This window comes from Plectropomus leopardus, chromosome 9 (genome assembly GCF_008729295.1).
Source record: "Plectropomus leopardus isolate mb chromosome 9, YSFRI_Pleo_2.0, whole genome shotgun sequence".
NCBI classification, from domain to species: Eukaryota; Metazoa; Chordata; class Actinopteri; order Perciformes; family Serranidae; genus Plectropomus; species Plectropomus leopardus.
The window spans coordinates 32,549,826-32,577,278 of NC_056471.1; the positions used below are offsets into that span (position 1 = coordinate 32,549,826).

General features: G+C 37.0%; 1 protein-coding gene across 1 annotated transcript; it reads right to left on the reverse strand.

The window, feature by feature from the left end:
• Window positions 1–8,277: 8,277 nt before the first annotated feature.
• matr3l1.2 (matrin 3-like 1.2) lies at window positions 8,278–25,279 on the reverse strand. The gene is made up of 21 exons (XM_042492902.1): window positions 23,560–25,279; window positions 22,072–22,133; window positions 21,953–21,991; window positions 21,148–21,245; window positions 20,928–20,983; window positions 20,294–20,410; window positions 20,083–20,208; window positions 19,534–19,794; window positions 18,681–18,805; window positions 16,701–17,102; window positions 15,879–15,888; window positions 14,962–15,055; window positions 14,705–14,721; window positions 12,717–12,839; window positions 12,220–12,348; window positions 11,879–12,007; window positions 11,649–11,779; window positions 10,598–10,871; window positions 10,356–10,488; window positions 10,040–10,155; window positions 8,278–8,771 (listed from the first exon to the last, which is right to left on the reverse strand). Exons 1-21 carry the CDS (start codon window positions 24,337–24,339, stop codon window positions 8,709–8,711), a joined length of 3,285 nt encoding a protein of 1,094 aa, XP_042348836.1. The 5' UTR covers window positions 24,340–25,279; the 3' UTR covers window positions 8,278–8,708.
• Between the last annotated feature and the right edge of the window lie 2,174 nt (window positions 25,280–27,453).

The window sequence follows — 27,453 nt, forward strand, 5'->3', positions numbered from 1 at the left end:
GTAGGAATAAAGTCCGAAAAGGGCCAAAAACCTCATAATTTAGCATGTCCAAAAAATGGCCGAAAGAGGCAATAGTATAGTATGTCGAAAAAGTCAAATTTTGACCGCTACAAAAAATGTCTGAAAACAACATAGAATAGTTCGTAGAGATTTGTCATAGCATACAAAGTGGTAATAAAGTCCGAAAAAGGCCAAAAACCTCATAATTTAGTATGTCCAAAAAATGGTTGAAAAAGGCAATAGTATAGTATGTAGAAAAAAGTCACATTTTGACCGCTCCTAAAAGTGGCTGAAAACGATATAGAATAGTTCGTAGACATGCGTCATTGTAACCAAAGTGTGAATAACGTCTGAAAAATGCCAAAAACCTCATAATTTGGCATATCCAAAAATGGGCAATAAAGGCAATAGTATAGTATGTCGAAAAAAGTCAAATTTTGACCGCTTCTAAAAATGGCTTAAAACGATATAGAATAGTTCGTAGACACGCGTAATAGCAAACAAAGTGGGAATAAAGTCTGAAAAAGGCCAAAAATCTAATACTTTAGCATGTCCAAAAAATGGTCGAAAAAGGCAATAGTATAGTATGTCGAAAAAGTGAAATTTTGACCGCTCTTAAAAATGGCTGAAAACGACATAGAATAGTTCGTAGAGACGCACCATAGCATATAAAGTGGGAAAAAAGTCCGAAAAAAGCCAAAAACTTCATATTTTGGAATGGCCAAAAAATGGCCGATAAAGGCAATAGTATAGTATGTAGAATAAATTTTGACCGCTCCTAAAAATGGCTGAAAACGATATAGAATAGTTCGTAGACACGCGTAATAGCAAACAAAGTGGGAATAAAGTCCGAAAAAGGCCAAAAAAGCTAATACTTTAGCATGTCCAAAAAATGGTCGAAAAAAGGCAATAGAATAGTATGTAGAATAAATTTTGACCGCTCCTAAAAATGGCTGAAAACGATATAGAACATAGAATAGGTCATAGAGATGTGCCAAATCATACAAAGTGGGAATACAGTCCAAAAAAGGCCAAAGACCTCATAATTTAGCATGTCCAAAAAAATGGGCGATAAAGGCAATAGTATAGTATGTCGAAAAAAGTCAAATTTTGACTGCTCCTAAAAATGGCTGAAAACAACATAGAATAGTTCGTAGAGACGCGCGTCATAGCACACAAAGTGGAAAAAAGTCCGAAAAAGGCCAAAAACCTAATACTTTAGCATGTCCAAAAAATGGTCAAAAAACGCAATAGTATAGTATGTCGAAAAAAGTCAAATTTTGACCGCTCCTAAAAATGGCTGAAAACGACATAGAATAGCTCGTAGACACGCGTAATTGCAAACAAAGTGGGAATAATGTCTGAAAAATGCCAAAAACCTCATAATTTAGCATGTCCAAAAAATGGGCGATAAAGGCAATAGTATAGTATGTCGAAAAAACTCAAATTTTGACCGCTTCTAAAAATGGCTGAAAACGAAATAGAATAGTTCGTAGAGACGTGCCATAGCATACAAAGTGGGAATAAAGTCCAAAAAATGCCAAAAACCTCATAATTTAGCATGTCCAAAAAATGGGCGATAAAGGCAATAGTATAGTATGTTGAAAAAAGTGAAATTTTGACCGCTGCTAAAAATCGCTGAAAACGACATAGAATAGTTCGTAGAGACACGCCATAGCATACAAAGTGGGAAAAAAGTCCGAAAAGGGCCAAAAACCTCATAATTTAGCATGTCCAAAAAAATGGCCTAAAGAGGCAATAGCATAGTATGTTGAAAAAAGTCAAATTTTGACCGCTCCTAAAAATGGCTGAAAGCGACATAGAATATTTTGTAGAGACGCGTCATAGCATACAAAGTGGGAAAGAAGTCCGAAAAATGCGAAAAACCTCATAATTTATCATGGTCAAAAAAAGGGCGATGAAGGCAATAGTATAGTATGTCGAAAAAAATCAAATTTTGACCGCTCCTAAAAATGGCTGAAAACAACATAGAATAGGTTCGTAGAGACGCGCCATAGCACACAAAGTGGAAAAAAGTCCGAAAAAAAAGGCCAAAAACCTAATACTTTAGCATGTCCAAAAAATGGTCAAAAAGGCAATAGTATAGTATGTCGAAAAAAGTCAAATTTTGACCGCTCCTAAAAATGGCTGAAAACGACATAGAATAGCTCGTAGACACGCGTAATTGCAAACAAAGTGGGAATAATGTCTGAAAAATGCCAAAAACCTCATAATTTAGCATGTCCAAAAAATGGGCGATAAAGGCAATAGTATAGTATGTTGAAAAAAGTGAAATTTTGACCGCTGCTAAAAATCGTTGAAAACGACATAGAATAGTTCGTAGAGACACGCCATAGCATACAAAGTGGGAATAAAGTCCGAAAAGGGCCAAAAACCTCATAATTTAGCATGTCCAAAAAATGGCCGATGAAGGCAATAGTATAGTATGTCAAAAAAAGTCAAATTTTGACCGCTCATAAAAATGGCTGAAAAACGATATAGAATAGTTCGTAGACATGCGTCATTGTAACCAAAGTGTGAATAACGTCTGAAAAATGCCAAAAACCTCATAATTTGACATATCCAAAAATGGGCCGAATAAAGGCAATAGTATAGTATGTCGAAAAAAGTCAAATTTTGACCGCTCATAAAAATGGCTGAAAACGATATAGAATAGTTCGTAGACATGCGTCATTGTAACCAAAGTGTGAATAACGTCTGAAAAATGCCAAAAACCTCATAATTTGACATATCCAAAAATGGGCAATAAAGGCAATAGTATAGTATGTCGAAAAAAGTCAAATTTTGACCGCCTCTAAAAATGGCTTAAAACGATATAGAATAGTTCGTAGACACGCGTAATAGCAAACAAAGTGGGAATAAAGTCTGAAAAAGGCCAAAAATCTAATACTTTAGCATGTCCAAAAAATGGTCGAAGAAGGCAATAGTATAGTATGTCGAAAAAGTCAAATTTTGACCGCTCTTAAAAATGGCTGAAAACGACATAGAATAGTTCGTAGAGACGCACCATAGCATATAAAGTGGGAAAAAAGTCCGAAAAAAAGCCAAAAACCTCATATTTTGGAATGGCCAAAAAATGGCCGATAAAGGCAATAGTATAGTATGTAGAATAAATTTTGACCGCTCCTAAAAATGGCTTAAAACGATATAGAATAGTTCGTAGACACGCGTAATAGCAAACAAAGTGGGAATAAAGTCCGAAAAAGGCCAAAAAAGCTAATACTTTAGCATGTCCAAAAAATGGTCGAAAAAAGGCAATAGAATAGTATGTAGAATAAATTTTGACCGCTCCTAAAAATGGCTGAAAACGATATAGAATAGTTCGTAGCTATGCGTCATTGTAACCAAAGTGGGAATAAAGTCTGAAAAAGGCCAAAAACCTCATAATTTTGCATGTCCAAAAAATGGCCTAAAGAGGCAATAGCATAGTATGTTGAAAAAAGTCAAATTTTGACCGCTCCTAAAAATGGCTGAAAGCGACATAGAATATTTTGTAGAGACGCGTCATAGCAAACAAAGTGGGAAAAAAGTCCGAAAAATGCGAAAAACCTCATAATTTAGCATGGTCAAAAAAAGGGCGATGAAGGCAATAGTATAGTATGTCGCAAAAAATCAAATTTTGACCGCTCCTAAAAATGGCGAAAACGATATAGAATAGTTCGTAGCTATGCGTCATTGTAACCAAAGTGGGAATAACGTCTGAAAAATGCCAAAACCTAAAACTTTAGCATGTCCAAAAAATGGGCGATAAAGGCAATAGTATAGTATGTCGAAAAAAGTCAAATTTTGACCGCTCCTAAAAATGGCTGAAAACGATATAGAATAGTTCGTAGAGACGCGTCATAGCATACAAAGTGGGAATAAAGTCTTAAGAGGGCCAAAAAAGCCTCATAATTTAGCATGTCCAAAAAATGGCCGAAAGAGTCAATAGTATAGTATGTCTAAAAAAGGTCACTTTTTTGACCGCTCCTAAAAATGGCTAAAAACAACATAGAATAGGTCATAGAGATGTGCCAAATCATACAAAGTGGGAATACAGTCCAAAAAAGGCCAAAGACCTCATAATTTAGCATGTCCAAAAAAATGGGCGATAAAGGCAATAGTATAGTATGTCGAAAAAAGTCAAATTTTGACTGCTCCTAAAAATGGCTGAAAACAACATAGAATAGTTCGTAGAGACGCGCGTCATAGCACACAAAGTGGAAAAAAGTCCGAAAAAGGCCAAAAACCTAATACTTTAGCATGTCCAAAAAATGGTCAAAAAACGCAATAGTATAGTATGTCGAAAAAAGTCAAATTTTGACCGCTCCTAAAAATGGCTGAAAACGACATAGAATAGCTCGTAGACACGCGTAATTGCAAACAAAGTGGGAATAATGTCTGAAAAATGCCAAAAACCTCATAATTTAGCATGTCCAAAAAATGGGCGATAAAGGCAATAGTATAGTATGTCGAAAAAACTCAAATTTTGACCGCTTCTAAAAATGGCTGAAAACGAAATAGAATAGTTCGTAGAGACGTGCCATAGCATACAAAGTGGGAATAAAGTCCAAAAAATGCCAAAAACCTCATAATTTAGCATGTCCAAAAAATGGGCGATAAAGGCAATAGTATAGTATGTTGAAAAAAGTGAAATTTTGACCGCTGCTAAAAATCGCTGAAAACGACATAGAATAGTTCGTAGAGACACGCCATAGCATACAAAGTGGGAAAAAAGTCCGAAAAGGGCCAAAAACCTCATAATTTAGCATGTCCAAAAAAATGGCCTAAAGAGGCAATAGCATAGTATGTTGAAAAAAGTCAAATTTTGACCGCTCCTAAAAATGGCTGAAAGCGACATAGAATATTTTGTAGAGACGCGTCATAGCATACAAAGTGGGAAAGAAGTCCGAAAAATGCGAAAAACCTCATAATTTATCATGGTCAAAAAAAGGGCGATGAAGGCAATAGTATAGTATGTCGAAAAAAATCAAATTTTGACCGCTCCTAAAAATGGCTGAAAACAACATAGAATAGGTTCGTAGAGACGCGCCATAGCACACAAAGTGGAAAAAAGTCCGAAAAAAAAGGCCAAAAACCTAATACTTTAGCATGTCCAAAAAATGGTCAAAAAGGCAATAGTATAGTATGTCGAAAAAAGTCAAATTTTGACCGCTCCTAAAAATGGCTGAAAACGACATAGAATAGCTCGTAGACACGCGTAATTGCAAACAAAGTGGGAATAATGTCTGAAAAATGCCAAAAACCTCATAATTTAGCATGTCCAAAAAATGGGCGATAAAGGCAATAGTATAGTATGTTGAAAAAAGTGAAATTTTGACCGCTGCTAAAAATCGTTGAAAACGACATAGAATAGTTCGTAGAGACACGCCATAGCATACAAAGTGGGAATAAAGTCCGAAAAGGGCCAAAAACCTCATAATTTAGCATGTCCAAAAAATGGCCGATGAAGGCAATAGTATAGTATGTCAAAAAAAGTCAAATTTTGACCGCTCATAAAAATGGCTGAAAAACGATATAGAATAGTTCGTAGACATGCGTCATTGTAACCAAAGTGTGAATAACGTCTGAAAAATGCCAAAAACCTCATAATTTGACATATCCAAAAATGGGCCGAATAAAGGCAATAGTATAGTATGTCGAAAAAAGTCAAATTTTGACCGCTCATAAAAATGGCTGAAAACGATATAGAATAGTTCGTAGACATGCGTCATTGTAACCAAAGTGTGAATAACGTCTGAAAAATGCCAAAAACCTCATAATTTGACATATCCAAAAATGGGCAATAAAGGCAATAGTATAGTATGTCGAAAAAAGTCAAATTTTGACCGCCTCTAAAAATGGCTTAAAACGATATAGAATAGTTCGTAGACACGCGTAATAGCAAACAAAGTGGGAATAAAGTCTGAAAAAGGCCAAAAATCTAATACTTTAGCATGTCCAAAAAATGGTCGAAGAAGGCAATAGTATAGTATGTCGAAAAAGTCAAATTTTGACCGCTCTTAAAAATGGCTGAAAACGACATAGAATAGTTCGTAGAGACGCACCATAGCATATAAAGTGGGAAAAAAGTCCGAAAAAAAGCCAAAAACCTCATATTTTGGAATGGCCAAAAAATGGCCGATGAAGGCAATAGTATAGTATGTCGAAAAAAGTCACATTTTGACCGCTTCTAAAAATGGCTTAAAAACGATATAGAATAGTTCGTAGACACGCGTAATAGCAAACAAAGTGGGAATAAAGTCCGAAAAAGGCCAAAAAAACTAATACTTTAGCATGTCCAAAAAATGGTCGAAAAAAGGCAAAAGTATAGTATGTAGAATAAATTTTGACCGCTCCTAAAAATGGCTGAAAACGATATAGAATAGTTCGTAGCTATGCGTCATTGTAACCAAAGTGGGAATAACGTCTGAAAAAAGGCCAAAAACCTAAAACTTTAGCATGTCCAAAAAATGGGCGATAAAGGCAATAGTATAGTATGTCGAAAAAAGTTAAATTTTGACCGCTCCTAAAAATGGCTAGCAATGACATAGAATAGTTCGTAGACACGTGTAATAGTAAACAAAGTGGTAAATAACGTCTGAAAAAGGCCAAAAACCTCATAATTTAGCATGGCCAAAAAATGGCCGATGAAGGCAATAGTATAGTATGTCGAAAAAAGTCAAATTTTGACCGCTCTTAAAAATGGCTGAGAACGACATAGAATAGTTCGTAGAGACGCACCATAGCATACAAAGTGGGAATAAAGTCCGAAAAAGGCCAAAAACCTCATATTTTGGAATGTCCAAAAAATGGCCGAAGAAGGCAATAGTATAGTATGTCGAAAAATGTCAAATTTTGACCGCTCTCCTAAAAATGGCTAGCAATGACATAGAATAGTTCGTAGACACGTGTAATAGTAAACAAAGTGGTAAATAACGTCTGAAAAAGGCCAAAAACCTAATACTTTAGCATGTCCAAAAAATGGCCGATGAAGGCAATAGTATAGTATGTCGAAAAAAGTCAAATTTTGACCGCTCTTAAAAATGGCAGAAAACGACATAGAATAGTTCGTAGAGACGCACCATAGCATACAAAGTGGGAATAAAGTCCGAAAAAGGCCAAAAACCTCATAATTTAGCACGTTCAAAAAATGGGCGATGAAGGCAATAGTATAGTATGTCGAAAAAAGTCAAATTTTGACCGCTCATGAAAATGGCTGAAAACGACATAAGAATAGTTCGTAGACATGTGTCATTGTAACCAAAGTGGGAATAACGTCTGAAAAATGCCAAAAACCTCATAATTTAGCATGTCCAAAAAATGGCCGATAAAGGCAATAGTATAGTATGTCGAAAAATGTCAAATTTTGACCGCTCCTAGAAATGGCTAACAATGACATAGAATAGTTCGTAGACACGTGTAATAGTAAACAAAGTGGTAAATAACGTCTGAAAAAGGCCAAAAACCTCATAATTTAGCATGTCCAAAAAATGGCCGAAGAAGGCAATAGTATAGTATGTCGAAAAAAGTCAAATTTTGACCGCTCTTAAAAATGGCTGAAAACGACATGGAATAGTTTGTAGAGACGCACCGTAGCATACAAAGTGGGAATAAAGTCCGAAAAATGCCAAAAACCTCATATTTTGGAATGGCCAAAAAATGGCCGAAGAAGGCAATAGTATAGTATGTCGGAAAAAGTCAAATTTTGACATGTCGCAAAAATGGCTTAAAATGACTGATCATCACTTGCAGAGTTGCATTATAGCCTACAATGTCGACAAAAGTCGAAAAACATAATAACTTTGGAAGTCCAAAAAAATGTCCAAAAACCGCATGCATCAACAAAAGTCAACTTTTGACGTCATAAAAATGGCTCATTTAGATTCCTCGATTACTTTGTCCTTCTTCGTAGTTTTTGCTGATGAGGAAGTTATGAACGAGTTAAGTTTTTAATTTTACCGACAAATCTTTACAGGTTCCTCTTTTCCGTTTTTCCTTGTTTAAACTTCTGCTCTTAAAAATCTCATGTATTTTTACTCTTTGTGAAGGATTTAGTGCTTTGCTCGAGGACACCATTGTGTGGTAATACCTGTAAATCATCAGGAATGAGTCATTCCCGTTTTAATCAGCAAAAAGTAATAACATTAATGTGAGGAAAGATACATTAAAGTGGCTGTTTGTAGTTTTTAGTTTTTTAGTGTTGTTCACGATTTCATGAAAAACTACTGATTTTGAAGAAGTATAAAATGACTTAACAGTTTAGAAACTCAAAAGTTGAATTTCAGAAAACTGGTTTATTTTACAAAACATCCAAATAATCAGTGAACATAAAAATTCAAGCCAAATACAACGTTAACACTGAAAGATTCTTCTCTGTGAGGATTAATAGTTCGACCTCTCAGGGTGTCCATTTGTAAAACTCAAAGTTTACAGTTTTTAGTGTCGTCACCAAAACGGCCTCGAGACTTCTCAAGTCTGCACTAAACCGCGACTTCTGACATTCAAATGAAAAATTCACAAGCCGCAGTATTATCCCTCTTGGGTGAAATTGTCAGTCTGAAATGTGTTTCCTTTGCAGTTGTCCTCTATGCAGTTGTCTTCTATGCAGTTGTCCTCTATGCAGTTGTCTTCTATGCAGTTGTCTTCTATGCAGCTGTCCTCTATGCAGTTGTCTTCTATGCAGCTGTCTTCTATGCAGTTGTCCTCTATGCAGTTGTCTTCTTCCCTTTCTTCTTCTCGGCTTTGGCCTGCTCCCTCTCTAGATATTTCTGAGACAAACAGCAGGAGGAAATGTGAGATTACCTTCATTTGTTATGACGTGGTTTTAGTTTTACATGTGCAGTTTTGCAGTTTCTGACGTCTTCATTATACATTAAATATCAGCATATGAACAGACAGGAAAATGAAAAATGATGTGAATGAGTACGTGAGTGGCATGTCAAAAATGTATTAAAAAATGTCCCAAAACGTCAACGTGTTTTGAAAAAAGTTGTAAAAAGTGTTAGGGAAAAAAAGTGATAGTACAGACTCTTGAAAAATGTTGGCAAAAACATTCCAAAACAAAGTATTAGTATATAATGGTGAAAAATATCAGAAGAGAAGGTCATGGTTGATTATGCCAAAAGGTGTTGGAACATAAAGTCACAGTAGAGTATGTCGAAAAATTAAAAAATAAAAAACTGTACAAGAAACGTCGTAGGATAGATAGTGTGTCTAAAAGTCAAAGTATGGTATGTCAAAAAAATGTATAAAGAAAAAATTGTAGTTCGTCAAAAAATGTTATGAAAAATGTCAGAAAAACGTCCGATTATAGTATGACAAAAACATATCGGAAAAAATGTCACAATATGTCAAAAAATGCCAAAACGCCATAGTATTATATTTAGAAAAATGTCCAAAAAAGGTCACACTATAGTGTGTCAAAAAATGCAGGAAAAATGTTGGGGGGAAAAAAAGTTAAGGTAAAGTATAGCAAAAAAAATTTGAAAAAAGTTTTAGCATAGAATGTCAAAACATTTTTTAGGAAAATGTCATTAAAAAATCCTAATCCTAGTATAGTATGTCAAAAAATGAAAAAACAAAAACAAACAAAAATGTCCAAAAACAGTCATGGTACAGTATGTTAAAAATTGTCTGTAAAAAGGTCATAGTATAGTTAATAAGTAATATAGTGGTTCAAAACAAAAACTTAAGTACAGTCTGTCAAAAAATGTCCAAAGTCATAACACGGTATTTCCAAAATTGCTGAAAAAAAGGTCATAATATGTTGATCAATGTTCAAAAAATGTCATAGTACAGTACAGAAAAATGTCTGAAAAAGTAATAATATAGTATTTCAAATTACCAAAAATGGCGGAAAAAAGTCATGGTATAACAAGTCAAAAAATGTTTGGAGAAATGCTGGAAAATAAAGAAAATCAGTTTTACTAAAAAAAATGTCCAAAAAAAGGTCATCGTGTGTGTGTCTGGCGTGTGGTCGGATGTGGGTCGGGTGCTGCTGCAGGCACAGTCAGGTGCGGGTGCAGCCGGGTCTCACCTGAAGCTTGTCGTAGTGCGCCTGGCTGCTGCAGTGAGTTTTCTTGGCCATTTCTTCGTTGGAGTAAAACAGAAAGCAGACGCGGCAGTAGTAACCCATCTTCACATGTTCAACACCTGAAATGACAACAGTATTAACAACGAGGTCTCTTCCCCCAGAACACCTTCAGAATAAGAGCTTCTCCTCACTGAGTTCAGAGAAACTGTAAAAGAATCCGAGAGTAGATTTCAGTCCTCGGATCCTGAACCGCGGAGCTGCTGAAGACGACGAGCCACATCACATCATGTAAAAACAAAAATTCATCCTGTTTTCTTACCGATGGGGTTGTCGGGGTCGTGGGGGGGCAGCGGCAAAGACGCCACTGTGGGTTTGTTTTCAACCGGTGGGGGGGCTTCAGTCTGTCCGTTCTGATTGGTCAATGTCTCCTCCTCTTGCTTCATCTGCTCCTCCTGCAAAAACAAAAAATAAAAAAATGAAATGAACAGTAACCTTTGGATCCGTCTTTTTTTATGAATAAATAAAATATATAATTTCAGCGTGAATCTCGCTGTGACTCACCTCCTGGGAACTCTTCTCCTTCTGATCGGGAACCTCAGGAATCTTCTCTGCCGAGTTTTCTTCCCTCTTTTCATCACAGCTCTGCATTTCTTCCTCCTTTTTCACCTCCACCTGCTCCTCCTCTTTCTCTTCTTGCTCATTTGGTTTCTCCTCCTCTTTCTCCTCTGGTTTCTTCTCCTCCTTGGATTTCTTGGCTGGAGGTTCTTCGGGCTGTTTGGAGGATTTTGGTGGTGTGCTGCTGTTTTCTCTCTTGGCTGGTCCTGGACATTGATGTCTGACCAAACAACAGTTTCAACGGAGCTTGCTTCAGCAAAAAAAATTGTTCTATGACATTTTTTGGGCATATTTTACTTGGACTTTTTGTATTGACATTTTTTGGCATCACTATACTTTGACTATTTTCATGACATTTTTAAAAAATATTATACTATGACTTTTTTCAGTGATTTTTTATTTTTATTTTTTTCTACATTTTTTGGCATACTACTTTGACTTTTTACAACATACTCCACTATGATTTTTTTAAATAATGTTTTTTGACATGCTATACTGTGACATTTTTTAATATACTGCACTAACTAACTGACTTTATTTCATTTTTCCATGTTCTACAATAGGACGTTTACAACATACTAAAACTTATTGATGACTTTTCTTGACATATTAGTAGGCGATGAATCTTTTATGAGTTTTTTTGAAATACAATAAAGCTTTTTTAAATGAGATTATGACACATTTAAAGGACATTTTTCTACAAACTATACTGACATTTTCTGTCATACTACACCAGGACTTTACTTTTTCCATGTCAAAAAAGTCAGTTTGGTATGTTGAAAAGTGTCATAAAAGGAGCTGAAGTAGAGCATGTCCTAAAAATGTCATCAAAAAAGTCAAAGTACAACATACAGTATGTGCACTTTGATAACGTCAGATGTGAGATTTGAGATAAATGATTTAGATTTAGTTGAACCTTCAGCAGGCAACTTCACCGATCAACAAACCAACAAGACATTTAGAGCAGCTGGAGTTTAACACAAAGAAAGAAACTCACCCGTGTTTGAGCTGTCTGTACTTCCTGCTGACGTAGACCGTCAGACGTTTCCCGTTGAACTTTGGTGGATTCACTTTGCACTCTTCAGCCATTCTCTCTGCATCATCGGCTTTCTCCATCTCGATGAAACACTGAAGACACAAACACGAGAACGTTTAAGTATCTGCACCAGCTGCAGGTAAGTGTCTCCAGGACTCAGGTCAGTCCGGGTTCTGGTTCTGGTTCTGTACCTCTCTCTTGATCCTGTTGAGGAAATACTTCTTGACCTTCCCGAACGGCTCGGCCAGTTTCAGGACGGCGGCGTCTGAGTATTTACTGCTGGGGATCTGACCGATGTACACCACCCTGCTGGAGCCACACTGGAAAACAAAATCTAAATGTGATTTTGCCCAACGTTTAAACGTTTAAGAATTCGGTCAGTTTCACACATCACAACTGGTTACACGTGTCCACTTAAGAATGATGTCTTCTCTAAACTCTTGGTGTTTTTCACTGACGCCACCTTAAGATATAAAGCTACCCGGTATTGAAGACTATTTTAAGACTTAAGGGTAACAGCAGAGGTCTTCACCTGGATGGTCGGGTAGGTCATGGAGTGACTGACTCTCACCGGTCGGCCGCACACCGACGCTTGAATGTTACCGTTGTAAAAGCTGGCCATCGCTCGAGCTTCTTCTTCAGTGGCAAACTGAAAGTACGCCTGCTCAGCGAGGAGAGACAAACACATTTATTGTCATGGAGTCTTTCAGATTTAACATCAAGAAGATAAAGACGAGAATAAACAGGTTAATCAAAAAATAAAAGTTACATAAACCAGACAACAATGTGACTCAGCAAGTTTGAAGCTGGGAAGGACATTAAAGCCTGTCAAAGTGTTTAAAGTAGGAATGTAAAGATTACAGCTGACCAATGCATGTCGGACAATCAATATATCAGTAAGGAATTCAGCTACAGCTCTGATTATCGGCTGAAATTTAATCACTTTAAGTAAAAATATGAAGGTGTAGCAGTGGACAGTTTGCTTTATAATAAAACTGTAAAAAACGTGCAGTCTGACGTTCGTTGTACCTCAGGTCTTAAGTCCAGCACCAGGTGTTTGACCACTTTCCCAAAAGGTTTGGCAAGCGCCTGCAGCTCGTTCATGAAGTTGTAACCTCGTCTAAAGCCGACGATGTTAACCACCCTCATACCCTGACGAGGAAAAAGAAAACTAAACATCAACTTTACAGGCTTCTACAGTATCTCAGAGGTAATAATTCACTTTTTGTTTATCACTAAGAACTGTAGACGACGGCTGTCGCACATTTAGGACTCGTCTTCAGCACCATCATCTTGTGCACTATCTGACATGAATGCTGCTGTCACTCTGAACATCGCGCAGAGCCGCATTTAACTTTAAAAGTTTGTATAGAAAACAAAATGAATCACCAAATATTTGTATTGAACAGCCAAATCTGATTCAACTTTCTGCAATAAATAATATATCCAGGAAAAACTGAGGTTTTTGTTGTCTATAAGTGTTTATTTTTTGGCTTTACCCTGATAATATTTTGTGTCGTCTCACTTTAACAGTTGGATTTGTGCATTTTGTTGATGCATACCAATAGAAAGGGTTTAAAGCAAGAATTTTCTAACACTTTAGCCTTGCTCATCTCTCTTTGGGGAATACAAAAAAGGAAGCGTAATGTAGCTGTGGGCAACAACTTGAGGCCGAAAAACTTGTAGAGACGCGTTAAAGTATACAAAGTGGGAATAAAGGCCAAAAAAGGACAAAAACCTCATAATTTAGCATGTCAAAAAAATGGCCAAAAAGGCAATAGTATAGTATGTCGAAAAAAGTCAAAATTTGACTGCTCCTAAAAATGGCTGAAAACCACATACAATAGCTTGTAGGGATGCCTCATAGCATACATAGTGGAAGTAAAGGCCAGAAAACTCCAAAAACCTCATAAATTAACATGTCCAAAAAATGGCCAGAAAGGCAATAGTATAGTATGTCGAAAAAGTCAAATTTTGACCGCTCCTAAAAATGGCTGAAAACGATATAGAATAGTTCGTAGAAACGCACCGTAGCATACAAAATGGGAATTAAGTCCGAAAAAGGCCAAAAACCTCATAAATTAACATGGCCAAAAAATGGCCAGAAAGTCAATAGTATAATATGTCGAAAAAAGTCAAATTTTGACCGCTCATAAAAATGGCTGAAAACAACATAGAATAGTTCATAGAGATGTGCTATAGTATACAAAGTGGGAATAAAGGACAAAAAAGGCCATAAACCTCATAATTTGGCATGTCCGAAAAATGGCCAAAAAGGCAAGGTTTAGTATGTCGAAAGAAGTCAAATTTTGACCGCTCCAAAAAATGTCTGAAAACCACTTAGAATAACTTGTAGAGACGCATTACAGTATAAAAAGTGGAAATAAAGGCCAAAAAAGGCCATAAACCTCATAATTAGCATACCCAAATATTGGCCAAAAAGGCAATAGTATAGTATGTTGAAAAACGTCAAATTTTGACTGCTCCTAAAAATGGCTGAAAACCATTTAGAATAACTTGTAGAGACACGTTATAGTATACGAAGTGGGAATCAAGGCCAACAAAGAAAAACTTAATAATTTAGCATGACCAAAAATCTCCTAAAAGGCAATAGTATAGTATGTCAAAAAAAGTCAAATAACTTGTTCACATTTAGTCAAACTGTCGCTATTAAAAGTGTGTTGATTGATCTGTTAGCAGCTCCTTTTTGCATTTTATTAAAGAATGAACGGACGATTTTAACTTGATTATGTTGATACTGAAGAAAATTTTTCAAAAAAAAAAATAATTCTCAGGCAAGTTGTCTTTATGAATTCTACCTGCATTCATGAACATTTATCGTGGATGGACTTCAGAAGTAATGATATCTGCAGGAAGTGTATGAATGAGAGAATGATATCAATATGTTTTATGTCTGTTGATGTTTGACTTGAATTATGAAGAAGAAAAGGTGGATTTTTAATGCAAATTCAAAGGGAATGACAGAACAATAGATGTGATAAACTACAGATACGTACCCCTTTCCTCGAGTTGTCTGCAGAGAGGAAGAAACACAAACACATGAAGAGAGGTCAATGTTAGTTTCAGGTTTCAGTTTCGGCACCTGTTGCAGCTGCTTCTAAAAATATCAACCCGACTCCATAAAAGCTCTTCACTCTCTGACCCAGCATGTTTACATCGAACGTCTGTATAGTTAGAACATCTTTACAGATCCCTGAGTGTAAGATTCAGATCAGTAATAATTCATCTCGTTCTGGTGTAAATAATCAGGTACCGATGGTGTCGGAGTCTCCGTCTTCGTCCTCGTCTTCTGCCAGTTCGTCCAATGTCACAAAGTCCTCCATGTTCTCCAGGAAGTCCTGATCAAACTAAATGACAACAAGCAAAACATGGTCAGAGTTCAGCACTAGACAAAACTATTTTTTTAATTTTCTTTACAAATATTGGACAAAAATAAGGGAAATTTAGTCCACTAATGAGGTCCTGTAACAGCTAGTAAATGAACTTTTGAGTTGAGATTTTTTGCAGCAGCTGTTAACAAAGTTATGTCTGAACTTTGGAACATTTGAACTATAACAACAATTCTTTATGATATAATTAGATTGTTGTGACCTGGACCTAAAAAGTGGCAGAAAATTGATGGATGTAATACAAAATTAAAAATGACTCATGTTTTTAGTTCCATCGGGAGCAAAAGAGCTTCTCAGATGCTGCCAAGAGGCAACATTTAATTCAATTTTTAAATTAATTCAAAACTTTATTAAGGACTCCACTCATGGGAGGGTCCATAGACAATAAAACTAAATAAAATTAACATTAAGTAAAATGGAAAAAAAAGGGGGACATAGAAAAAAAAAAAAAAAAAAAATAATATATATATATATATATATATATATATATATATATATATATATATATTATATATATATATATATATATATATATATATATATAGACACACACACACACACACACACACAATAAATCGGGCATTTTACATACAAACATGAACGCCAGTGTCTCCAAAGTTTAATACCTTCTGACACCTCTTTTTTTTTTTTGTTTTTTAATGTAACATTAACTCATGTGGTTCGATGTGATTTCTTGTGAGTTTGGGTGCCATTTAAAGGACTTCATTTTTAATTAAAAAAAAATCTCAGATAAAAGAATAAAACATGATGACAACTTTACCAATTTATTACTAAAATTCAATAAACAGAATACTTTTCCTCTAATCTGCAAAGACTTTCAACATGTAATCACAGTGGCATAATTTCTTGGTCAATTTATTTTTAAAAAAATTATATATTTTTTTTCTTTCTACATGCTAGCAATGCATTTTTTCCCTTTATGTATTTTTTAACTTTATTTTTGTTCTAATTAATATAATTAACTTGTATGTATTTATTTTTTGCTTCTATTTAATTTTTTCTATTTAATATAACCCACTTGCAATGTATTTGTTTTACTTTATTTTTTCTTTTAAATTACTATCGACAGCTGGGATTGGCTCCAGCCCCCCGCGACCCTTGCGAAGACAAGCGGTTACGGAAAATGAATGACTGAATAAAATTACTATCACCTATGTGCGATTAATTGTTTTTCATTTTAGTTTATTTTTTACTTCTAATAAATATCAGCAGTGTGCAATTAATTCATTTTCACTTTATTCAGTGTTTAACTTCAGTTCATTCGAATCATCACCTGTGCAATATTTTAATTTGTATTTTATATATATTTTTTGAATCATTTATTTACTTTATTTGTTCTTTCTAATATCACATATGTGCACTTTATTAATTCATCTTTATTTCTTTTTTTCACTTTTATTCTTTCTTATTAATATTACCTGTGCGCAATGTATTTATTTTTTCTTTTTAATTAATATCACTTATGTGAAATTCTTCTGTTTATATTTTTAACTTTTAAATTCAGGAGTTACCTTAAATGTTAAATGCATTTTTCCTGTCATCACTTCATTAGTTTGCTAATGTGACTCAAATAAAGTCAGACCCTCCAATCTTTGGTTTGTTTCTTTTTCTCACCTCCTCCTCCTGCTGGACCTCCTCAGACTTCTCCACTGTTTCCTTCACAGAGTCCTCCCTCTCTGCTCCTGGCTCTTCCATCTCTGCATCTCCATCTGCTACCTCCTCCTCCTCCTCTTCCTCTTCCCCTCCTTCATCTCCTTCCATCACTCCTGACACCTCCTCCTCCTCTTTAACAGGTTTCTCCTCGGATTTCAGTTTGTGCTCCTCCTCCTTCTTCTTCTCCTCTCTGGACCTGGAGGTTGACGAGGATTTGGATGAGGAGGTCCTGGGGGGGTTGGATGAAGCTCTGGATCCAGAGCTGGAGGAGGTGGTCTGTGCTCCGCTGCTCCTCTGGCCTCGACTGTCACCTCCTTGTCTACGGTTCACACTGAAACACAGAAGTGTGGCTCAGTTAGATCTTTACTCACGTATGAATACAAAACTGTCATCTTTATTCTTCATCTGGAGATCAAACATGCTCAGTTATGTGTTAGATTTAAAATTTTACATTTTCACATTTTTAACACAGAAACCATCAGTGTATTCATGCACAGAGTGTCAGAGATATAAGAAACATGTTGAGTCCTTCTGAGTTCCACTAATGTTAAAAATACTGATAGTACTACATAAATACTGTTCATTTTAAAAGTTGGTTTGCTTTAATTTCGGGCATAATCATGTTGTATGTTCTGGAACTACAGCTCCCATAATGCTCTGGGGGGTGTAAACAGAAAGTATAGCGCTGCCATTGGTTCAGTTTGTTAGCTTCAAGTCTATAATTGTTTATATTTAGTCAAATTATCACTGGATTACTTTGAAGAAAACTTAAAAATAGGAAACCTCTCTTTCTGACACATTTTCTGACTACAAACACGCGGTCACACTGCCTGCGGTAGCAGTGCGTGACGGCTATCTCACTGAAGTACTGCGGCTCACACACAGACAGCACTGCAGAGCTGCCTGTTGCTGTAACTAATGTATTTCCAAGATATAAAAGCTAGAATTCAAGCAAGCTACTGCACTGTTAGTAGCATGTAACCCCAAATATTTCTTCCATTCTTATATATTTTGTTTCATGTCTGTGATGGATATAGACATTTAAACTGCAGTGAAAGGTGGTATAATGTCAATATGATTACTTAAAAAACATTTTTACTGTCTATTTTTGCTGAAAACTACACACATCACACAGAAAAAAACAACCTTTAAAATTCGAGGGATCACTGAGGCAAAGCCCTAATTTTCAATGATGTCATAAGCACGGACAACACAAAGAAAGAACAAACAACAGGCCGAACACTGTTAAAAACAGCTACATTCAAAAGCAAAGTAATTGGTAATCAGTTTTAAACTGGCCGATCGTAACAAATGTGTTGAGTCTGAATGTACGCTGTAAGATGTTCCACGTGGATGCAGCATAAAAACTAAAAGCAGTTTTTCAAAATTCAGTATTTGTCCGGGGAACATTGAGTATTCAGCAATCACTTGAACGAGTAAAATAATTACTGTGTGAACAGTTGAATAAAGTCAGATCGGCAGGATTCTCTGGATGTTTTGCAGCTGACCAGCCGCCGTGCTGCACAGTCAGTGTAGCTGCTCTAAGATGTTCACATGGGCGCTGAAAAAATATACAGGAGGTTCAGCGATGCACACGTGCTGCAGGCATTGTCTCCAGGTTGTAGCTAAAACCTGCTATCGGGTTCATTGATTTCTCCACTTTTCTCTTTTCAGACTCTCAGTAACACAAAGTGGTCGGTGTTGTCATGGGAACCACAGACTTTTTATTTTTCTTCTGTGTTGTATTTTTTGCTTTTCTAGCATTTTTCTTGTATGTTGTTTTTTTCTTTTGTGTTGTTTTTTTTCCTGTGCCTGTTTTGTAGTGTTAAGTGTACAACACTTTCTAACGTTTTTTTATAAATGCTCTACAAACTTTATAATTAGTATTATAAAAGGTGTCTGCACTCACTTGAGGGTCTTGTACTTGGCGCAGATGTTGAGGCGGATGGGTCTTCCTCTGATGGTGAGCGGGTTCATGCTGTAATACTTCACCAGCATCTCTGCGTCCTCTGGAGTCCCCAGCTGCACAAACGCCTGCAAAACAAACAAAGAGACAGAATTAGCTCAAAAAGACTAAACATCTTTCTACAAACACGAGCCCATTTGACTAGAGTGGGTCAGCTTGACATGGTTGATGTTGTGTATTACTTTATAGGTGCAACATATATATTTTCTATTATTTGTGTATTTTTGTGTATTATTTCTGAAACTATTATTATTATTATTTTATCAGGTTTAAAAAAATCTATTTCTATATTGTATTTAATTACCTCTTCAATTATATTTTTTTCTTAATAGTAAAGTGTTATTTTATCATCCTATTTATTTGCCTTTGTGAGTAGGGAGAGGATTACATGAGGGATATTTCTGCTTAAAAACACACACAAATTTGTACTACTGTATTTAACTACTCTGAATTTTTGAATAAAATCCGGATTCCCAACATTTTTTTGTCATTTTTCATGCAAAAATATCAACATTTACTGGTTCAAGCTTCATAAAAGTGAGAATTTGATGATTTTCTTTGTTGTTTATGATATGAGACAGCATTTTTTACTTTTTTTTTTTTTTTATTACAATTTCTAGACTAAAATATCAATAAATAATCCTGAGTAAATTAGCAGATTAGTAAATTATGAAAATAAAACTTGGCTGTAGCTTTAGTGAATATGGATAAAAACAGCAGTGATGTAATGAAAATTATTGAATAATTCAACTAAAAAAGGACCATTTAAAAAAAGATGTTAACTATCTCAGTTTACCTGGTCTGATAAGAACAGGTGTTTCTCCACGATGCCGAAGCGTCCCGCGATGGTCAGAAGCTCATTCTTCTTCTCTTCTTCTCTGGGAAGATTGGAGAAGAAAACCACTTGGCTGCCGTGACATTTCATGTCCCTGACAGGTCTGTCCATCGACCTGTCCATCGACCTGTCCATCGACCTGTCCATCGCCCTGTCCATCGCCCTGTCCATGGACCTGTCCATCGACCTGTCCATCGCCCTGTCCATAGACCGGTCTGCTTTCTGGCAAAGCAAGGCAGCTTTATTTATATAGCACATTTTATACAGCAGAACAATTCAAAGTGCTTCACTGAGCAATAAAATGTAAAACATAATAAAGTATACAGATTTAAATTAAAAGAGTAGAGAGATAAGACATAAAAGGTCAAATTAATTACTAAATTATTTTAAAGTTTTAAAATAAAAAATATAATAAAAAAATTAAATTCAAATACAAAAATAGGGTCAAACAGCAAGAAAACTGTTATTAATACAGACGTTCAGAAGCAGTTAGAGGACAGTCGCCGTTACCTCGATGACCAGCAGCCTCTTGGACAGGTAGAAGTTGATGGGTTTGCCGTACAGAGACGCCTGGTTCTGCTCGTAGTAGTTCACCATGTCCTGCGCCTCCTCGTGACTGCTCATCTCTAAGAAGGCCTGATGGAGACACAAAGACGTCAGACAAACTCCCAGCATGATGTTTGATGAAATAAGACGACAGAAGCTGAATCAGCGGCTCCACCTTGTTCTTGAGGACCAGGTGCTCCCTCAGGCAGCCAAACGGCTCGGTGAAGGCGAACAGAGTCTTGTTGCTGAGAGGCTTCCTGTCGTACTTCACCACAACCACTCTGCTTCTCAGCTGCGGACACACAACATTTCACTTCAGCGTCATATTTTAAATGCACACCACCGCTGACCATCAGCTGTTTATTGATTTAATAATAATAATAATATTAATAATAATAATAACCACATTATCAGAGATAAAAACAGTAAAAGTATTTACATATAATATAGTTTTAGCCCCAAAAGAAGAAAAAATAAATGATTCAAACTTCCATTTAGTTGATGCCCCACAGCAGGGCTGTGCAATATGATAATACATCGTCTGATGATAAAAATTGAATAAAAGCCAATTGTTTCATATATCGTTTATTTCGTTTATGTCATGTGAAAATGCTGAAAAAGCGGTTAGTGTATGATGTAAGGCAGAGCAAATATTCAAATATAACGAATACTTACACTGATGTTTTTTTAATTGGCTAAAATTTTCTTTATTGCTATGTTTTCAAGTAAGTAAAAAAAGGGTTGTTTTGATCATTTGATATGCATACCATGCAGTGTTTGGATGAAACTTTTTGAGAGCACACACTGACCTTATTTTGTCCCATCTGGTTCTTTCCTGACAGACCAGGACCTCCTCCACCTCCTCCTGACACGCAAACACACCAAGTGTTTACATCATTACTGTTTGTGCCATATTTATCTCCCACTTTACATTCAATGGACACATTAGAGTGACACAACACATAAAGGGGAGGTAGTGACGATCATTCTCTGTAATAATAATAACGTTATCCCTGTGTAGTCTCTTACCCCAGCTGGAGGACATCCCTCCTCCTGTCTGAGATGAAGACATGGGAGCAGGTCCAAGCAGCCCTGCAGACAGGTTGGGGGTGTCCAGAAGACCCCGACTGGAATAAAGACACCAGCTGTCAATCAGTTATCAAGCATAACGGAAATGCTGGGAGTTTTACGCTGAAGTTTTATGCATTGCGGTAAGTTACGTTAGACATGCACAATGGACGATAATTTGTGTGTGGATATATGCCAACTTGCTCAGCTGAAGTCAAGCATAACTGAGAAAACACTTAAAAAATTTTCCTTTTTGACAGCATAAACAATGTATTAATTAGTGCAACAAGATGAAAACAGACTTCAGGGCGTTCAGGCAGCCTTTCCTGCAGCTTTGTAATAACTAATGCCATGGATAGTGATGGGTCCTATAATGTTACATTACATCTCAGGTCAAGTCACGTCATTTAAATCCAATTACTGGTTCATCAGTTGTACCTCAAATTAAACCTAAATGCAGCGCTTTCACCTGTCTTTGGGTTTAAACAAGAACTCCTTCAACTTAATCAGCTGCTGCGGCACAGCCGGCACAGTCTCCATCATTATCCACTCACAGCAGCAGTGGTAAGCACACCCAAAATTTGTAGCAAGTCTCGTCATTTAAAAATAGCAATCTGATGTCGAAATCCATTATTGTCCTACCTCCTGAGCAGAGCCGACACACAAGTTCAAAACTTTGACAGTGTAGAGACTAATATACAGCAGAAACCACAAGCAATTCATATTCCCACAGTAGTCAGCTGAAGTTCATGTGAGTGTCTCTTACCCTCTGCCTGATGACATGCCAGGGTCCCACTCTGGATACCTGGGAAGAACATTTACTAATATTATATCTCCAAAAAGTACAAAGTTCTCTGTGATGTTTAAACTGTGTCAGTGACTTACATGTCGAGCAGCAGTCGTCTGTTTTCAGCATGTCGAAGTCCATTGGTGTGCTGGTTCCACTCCTGCAGATTCAAACACACAATTACTGACGCTCAACAAGCCGCTTCTCCCCAAGTCAATACATGTTAAAGGAATAGTTCACCCAAATATTAAAGCTTTGGCCAACTCTGAGAGGTTATGGCGAAAAAAAGCACTGGGTCTTTTAGTCCATCCTTCTCTCACACAGAAGTCCTGACTGTGTTATTACATTAAAAAAAATAACAGAAAAAAATGTATTATTCAGTATTCAGTTATGTCAGTCAAATGTCCACTTTATTAAAAAAGGGAATATGCTCTGTCTTAACGTCTTAAATGTGACAATGGCAATTTCCCTGCCACTGTAAATAAAACTGGGAAATATGGGTTGAAGCAAAGCCCCTTGTTTTGTTTTGTTTTTTCAGACCGGAGCAAGGGATGAGAAGGGTAGCTGCCAGGTGAGTCAGTTTGGGCTGCAATGATTCTCGTGGAGATCACTGATATATTAAACGATCTGGATAAAGCATTTGTGGCGGAGCCCTCTTCATACCTGTGAAATATGCTCAGTGGCTTCTGAAGCCAAAAAAACGCTCTTATTTCCTGGATGATCAGCACTGCCTCCACATTACCAGCCCATAGAACAAAAGCACAAGAGAAGTCTTCTAGCGACTTCAATTTAACCCTCCGCTAACTTGAATGGGGATGAAATGATTTAATCTTGCAGCTCTTCTAGACTTTTCCAAATGTTATCTGGCCAAAAGGATCAAATCCTGATAGGGACAGTAGTTATTTTACAGGGGTTGTGGCTCTCAAAAAAATCTCTTCTCATCTCTCTACCAATGTAAGTCTATGGGAGAAAGTTTGGAGGGCCCAGTGGCATCACATGATGGACCCAGGAGGTGTAATTCCATTGTGTGACCACGACGAAAATCGGATTCAAAGCCCACTGCACTTTCTGGGGGCCTGATGGAGATAACTTCCAGACTAAAATGTACTTCTGAGGTACATCATGTATGCACAAGGTCAGCGTTTTTTAACATTAAAGTTGAATTCTGTTTTGACATCTTTCTGTTTAACTTCCAGGTGTAAAAATGTGTAATTAACAAAGTGAATACATTATCCAGCCAGTGAATGCTGACATAAGAGTCAATAGATAATGACGTGAAGAGAATTTCTGGGTGGACTACTCCTTTAAGATGTTTGGTTGATGACTGAAGAAACCAAAATCTGACCATTCAATGCAGCAGAGCTTAAGGTGTTGGTGTAAGAAATTTGAGACATGCTATAAGATGATCTAAAACAAGGAAATTACATGATGCAAACTGGACATCCAGTGACTGGAAACATGGGGGATGATTACCACCTGTCACTGACTGAAGTGGACAGAAGACCTGAGCTGAGCTCCGGTGTCTGAACTGAAACATTCAAAGTTACTCCGAGAAGACAAGAGGAATGAGGCTGGACGGTACTCACCAAAGTGGAATGAACGTCAAAGTCACAAAGAGAGCACACATGGGGAAACATGGAGGGCGTGACTCCCAAGAAGTCTTGGACTTTTCCGTTTGACGGGGAGCCCATCCTCCTCTGCATAAAGACTGAGTCGGACGCTGGTGCCCCCATGCCGAGCCTGCTGTAGGAATCATGTTGGGAAAGCTCAGAATACGTCCTGTCTCTGCTCCCACTTCCGCCACTGCTGCTGCTGTAATTTATGCCGAAGCCCCGGCTGGGAGTGGTGTCCTGCAGCGAACTGAACCCAAAGTCTGCAGAGGGCTGGGCCCGGGCTGAACCTGTACCCAGAGAAGCACCACCCATCCTCCCCATGGGCACGTCATCCCAGCTGTCCCTTCCGCCTCTAAACCCACTGTCAGAAGACATGGAGGACGCTGCCCGCCGCTCTGCTGCATCTCCTTTGCGGCTCTTGAGCTGCATGAGGATGTGCGGCAATGTCTCCACACTGATGTCCTCTTCAGGCATTTCAGCTAGAGCGTCCAGGTCGGACGGCGACAGTCCCAAACTGGCAAACAGCTTCATGGTGTTGCCAAAATGACTTCCACTGCCGCGGCGGGACATCTGAGAGCCGCCATCCTGGCCTTCCATACCACCGCCCACCCCCACACCTGAGGCCATGCCCCCCATCTGCCGGCTGGATCGCTGTTCATTCATGCTGTAGTTCAAGGTCTCTGCAGCAGCCAGGAGCCCCCGACCCACAGCGAAGTGTTTCTGACCTCCGTCTGACTGCGACTTCTGAGACATGATGCCGCAAAGTGTAGCTGCTGTCTGGCTTCAAAATGTGTCAGTGCAGGCAAGTCAAGATAAAGTGCAAAGCAGGAGGCAAAAAAGTGTCAATTTTTTAAGGATTGGGGAAAGTTAATGTCAGTTAATGTCTTGTGCAAAGAGTAAACTTGTTTAAAGCGAAGGGGAACTCCTCTTCTTTGAAGAATGTCTTGTTTCTGCTGAAACAAAATGAGGTAGAGACACTCTTCAAACGCTGCCTCTACTAAGAACACAGAAGCCAGTGGAGAGGCACTGAGCATGTACAGCAAATGGAAGAAAAGGACTGATTCATTAACAGTCACCTGAGCAGATGTAAACTGGGTTTACTTGAACATGAAAGGCAATAAAAGAGGGCTAACAAAGGAGACAGAACAGGATATAAAGACTGAAAATTCACCTCAGACCAGGAGGGAGATAATGATGCAGACAGAGTGTGATGAAAACATCCTCATTGAAAAAGGAGAAACTCTGAGAACCGGTGTAAAATATTGAAAGAGAGGTGCGATAAATAAAATACACCTGTATATGAATCGCTTTTTGATAAGGTTTTATGAATATGAAGGAATAAAATGTCCAATTACAATGAAAGAAAGGAGAGAAATGGACTAAAGTACAAAGTAGTTTTAAGGTGACCTTGTATTATACCTTCAAGTTTTCATAAAGACATGATGGTGAACCAGACACAATGAGTATTTTCCAGTAGTGGAAGAAGTATTCAGATCCTGTCCCTCTGAAAGCTGAGGCGACATCACTTTTTGTATTGATTTAAGAAGCCTTTCAGTATTTTAACCTTTGACCCCTCAGCAAATTGGGGCAATGTCTTTCATAAATGTGGGAAAAAGGCAATAAGCACCTTGATAATTAAAGTTTCACAGACTGCAAAATATTATGAGAAAATTATTTTTAAAAACACCTATGGAAAACGATATAAGGACAAAGAAAACAGCAAAGGAAACAATTAACAATTAATACAATTTTAAGGTCTTTTCAAAGTCATATGCTATTAGTTGAAATTATTATATATATGATTTAAATCATGTTAAAGAATTATGAATTAGAGCACCTTTTCCAAGCCTTGTTCGCCTTATTTTTTTATTTGGATTTTTGTTTTGTTGATGTTTGATTGTTGCATACTTTTTTTTCATTTTTTAAAATTTGCCTTACTTTATACTTTTTACTTATTCATTACTTATTTTTTCTTTTGTTACTCAATACCTTCCTCCCATGTTTTGGAAGAAAGCAAGCCAATTTGATAAAGTTTTAAAGGATTTAGTAAAAGTAATACCACACTGTGATCATTAAAACATTTCTTAAATAAAAGAATTGAAGTCGTTGATATCTGCCAGAATAACTGCATCGTTTTTTACATTTATCTCGCTATTATTAACTAACTTATTTATTTGCACATCGTGCAGCCATACAGTATGAGGAACAATATTTATCTCTAAGCTGTTAAGTAGAAAAATAAATTAGCATAACATGAACTAATTATAAACTAGTTACGTCGAAGTACCTCGAATTAGTACTGACGTGAATGTACTTATTTACACTCCACCACTAAAACTATCGCACAGTTGAACTTTAAATCAGTAATCTGCAAATTTGCACCACACATTTTGAATGAAGAACAGCACGAAACCTCTGCTATGCTAGCAGCTAAGCTAGGGGTGCTAGCTCGCTAATATTCACCCCGAATTTGAATTTTCGGGGCTCAAAAAACTCCAAACATGTTTTTTAAAAAATATACATTTATACAAGACAGTATGCATTGGCTGCGCAACAGATAAAACCGATAATTACTGAATTAGACACGTTAATCCGAAGGCCCGAATACACAGCGGAGGCTAACTGTAGCACGCATTAACGGCTACAGACGTTAACCTGATTCCTACATGTTTATGCTACTTCTTATCGTACGTGCTTTAAAACTTAAATTCAATGTTTCTAATGTGCAGATTTTACACAACGCCGAGTACTATCTGCAAGTGTGTATCATGCAGTTTATATTCAGTGAATATGAAGGCTCTTACCTTCGCTTGTTCTCATGCGTAGTTGATAGCTAACTAAGCCTGCTAGCTAACTGCAGTACGAGATGTAAATCATGAAGTATCGCGATGTTTTGCTGAGTTGTGTTTTTAAATTTTCTCTTGCTTTATCTTTGTCTGTCAATCAACTAAGAGTCACACACCGCCCAGACTTCGTGTATGTAGGAGTATAATATTCTTTTTTTTCGTGCTACATTTAATTTTTCTGAGTGGGCGTGTGTGTCTCATCCACGGTGTGTCCGAGGGGACTACAGTGCTGCATTCAGGACACCTTTGGAAGAAATCGGATAAAACACGGGTGTCCAAACTATTTTGAATGGGGGCCAAATTAAATAATGTGAAAATACCAAGGGGCCAGCTGCTTCTCATATCATGCGGTTTTGTTGTTTGTTTTGTTTTAATCATAAACAAATGAGACACACACAACTATTTCATCTTTCAGTGAAATATTATTTAATTGTCCACTGCTTCTGAAAGCTGCAGACCTCACTGTGACCTTTACACTTTTTTTTGCTTTGGCCATGTCTGCTACCTAGCAGGAAATGTCTGCTGCTAGGTCCATTAGTTTGCTTGTTTATTGTCTGTTTATGAAATCACATTAGTTCTGCTTTTATAGTCCAATCGCCCTCTTGTGTGGTCAGAAAAATATTGACCTGAATGGCCTTAACCCTCCACTAATTGTCACACTGTAGAAATTTCAATATTCATGACATATACTAGCCTACTTTAAGCTATAAAACCTATTTAGTTTGAGTACATTTTAAGTGCATTCAAATAATATACTGTATATTATTTTATGTTTTGGTATCTCAAACCCGCAAAATGTCAGGTGGTGCAACCGTCTGTGTGCATGAACAGACTAAGAAAACTATTAAAAATTGTATTTTAATGATAAGACATTAAAAAAAANCAAATAATTTACTGTTTATTATTTTATGTGTTGGTATCTCAAACCCGCAAAATGTCAGGTGGTCCAACCGTCTGTGTGCATGAACAGACTAAGAAAACTATTAAAAATTGTATTTTAATGATAAGACATTAAAAAAAA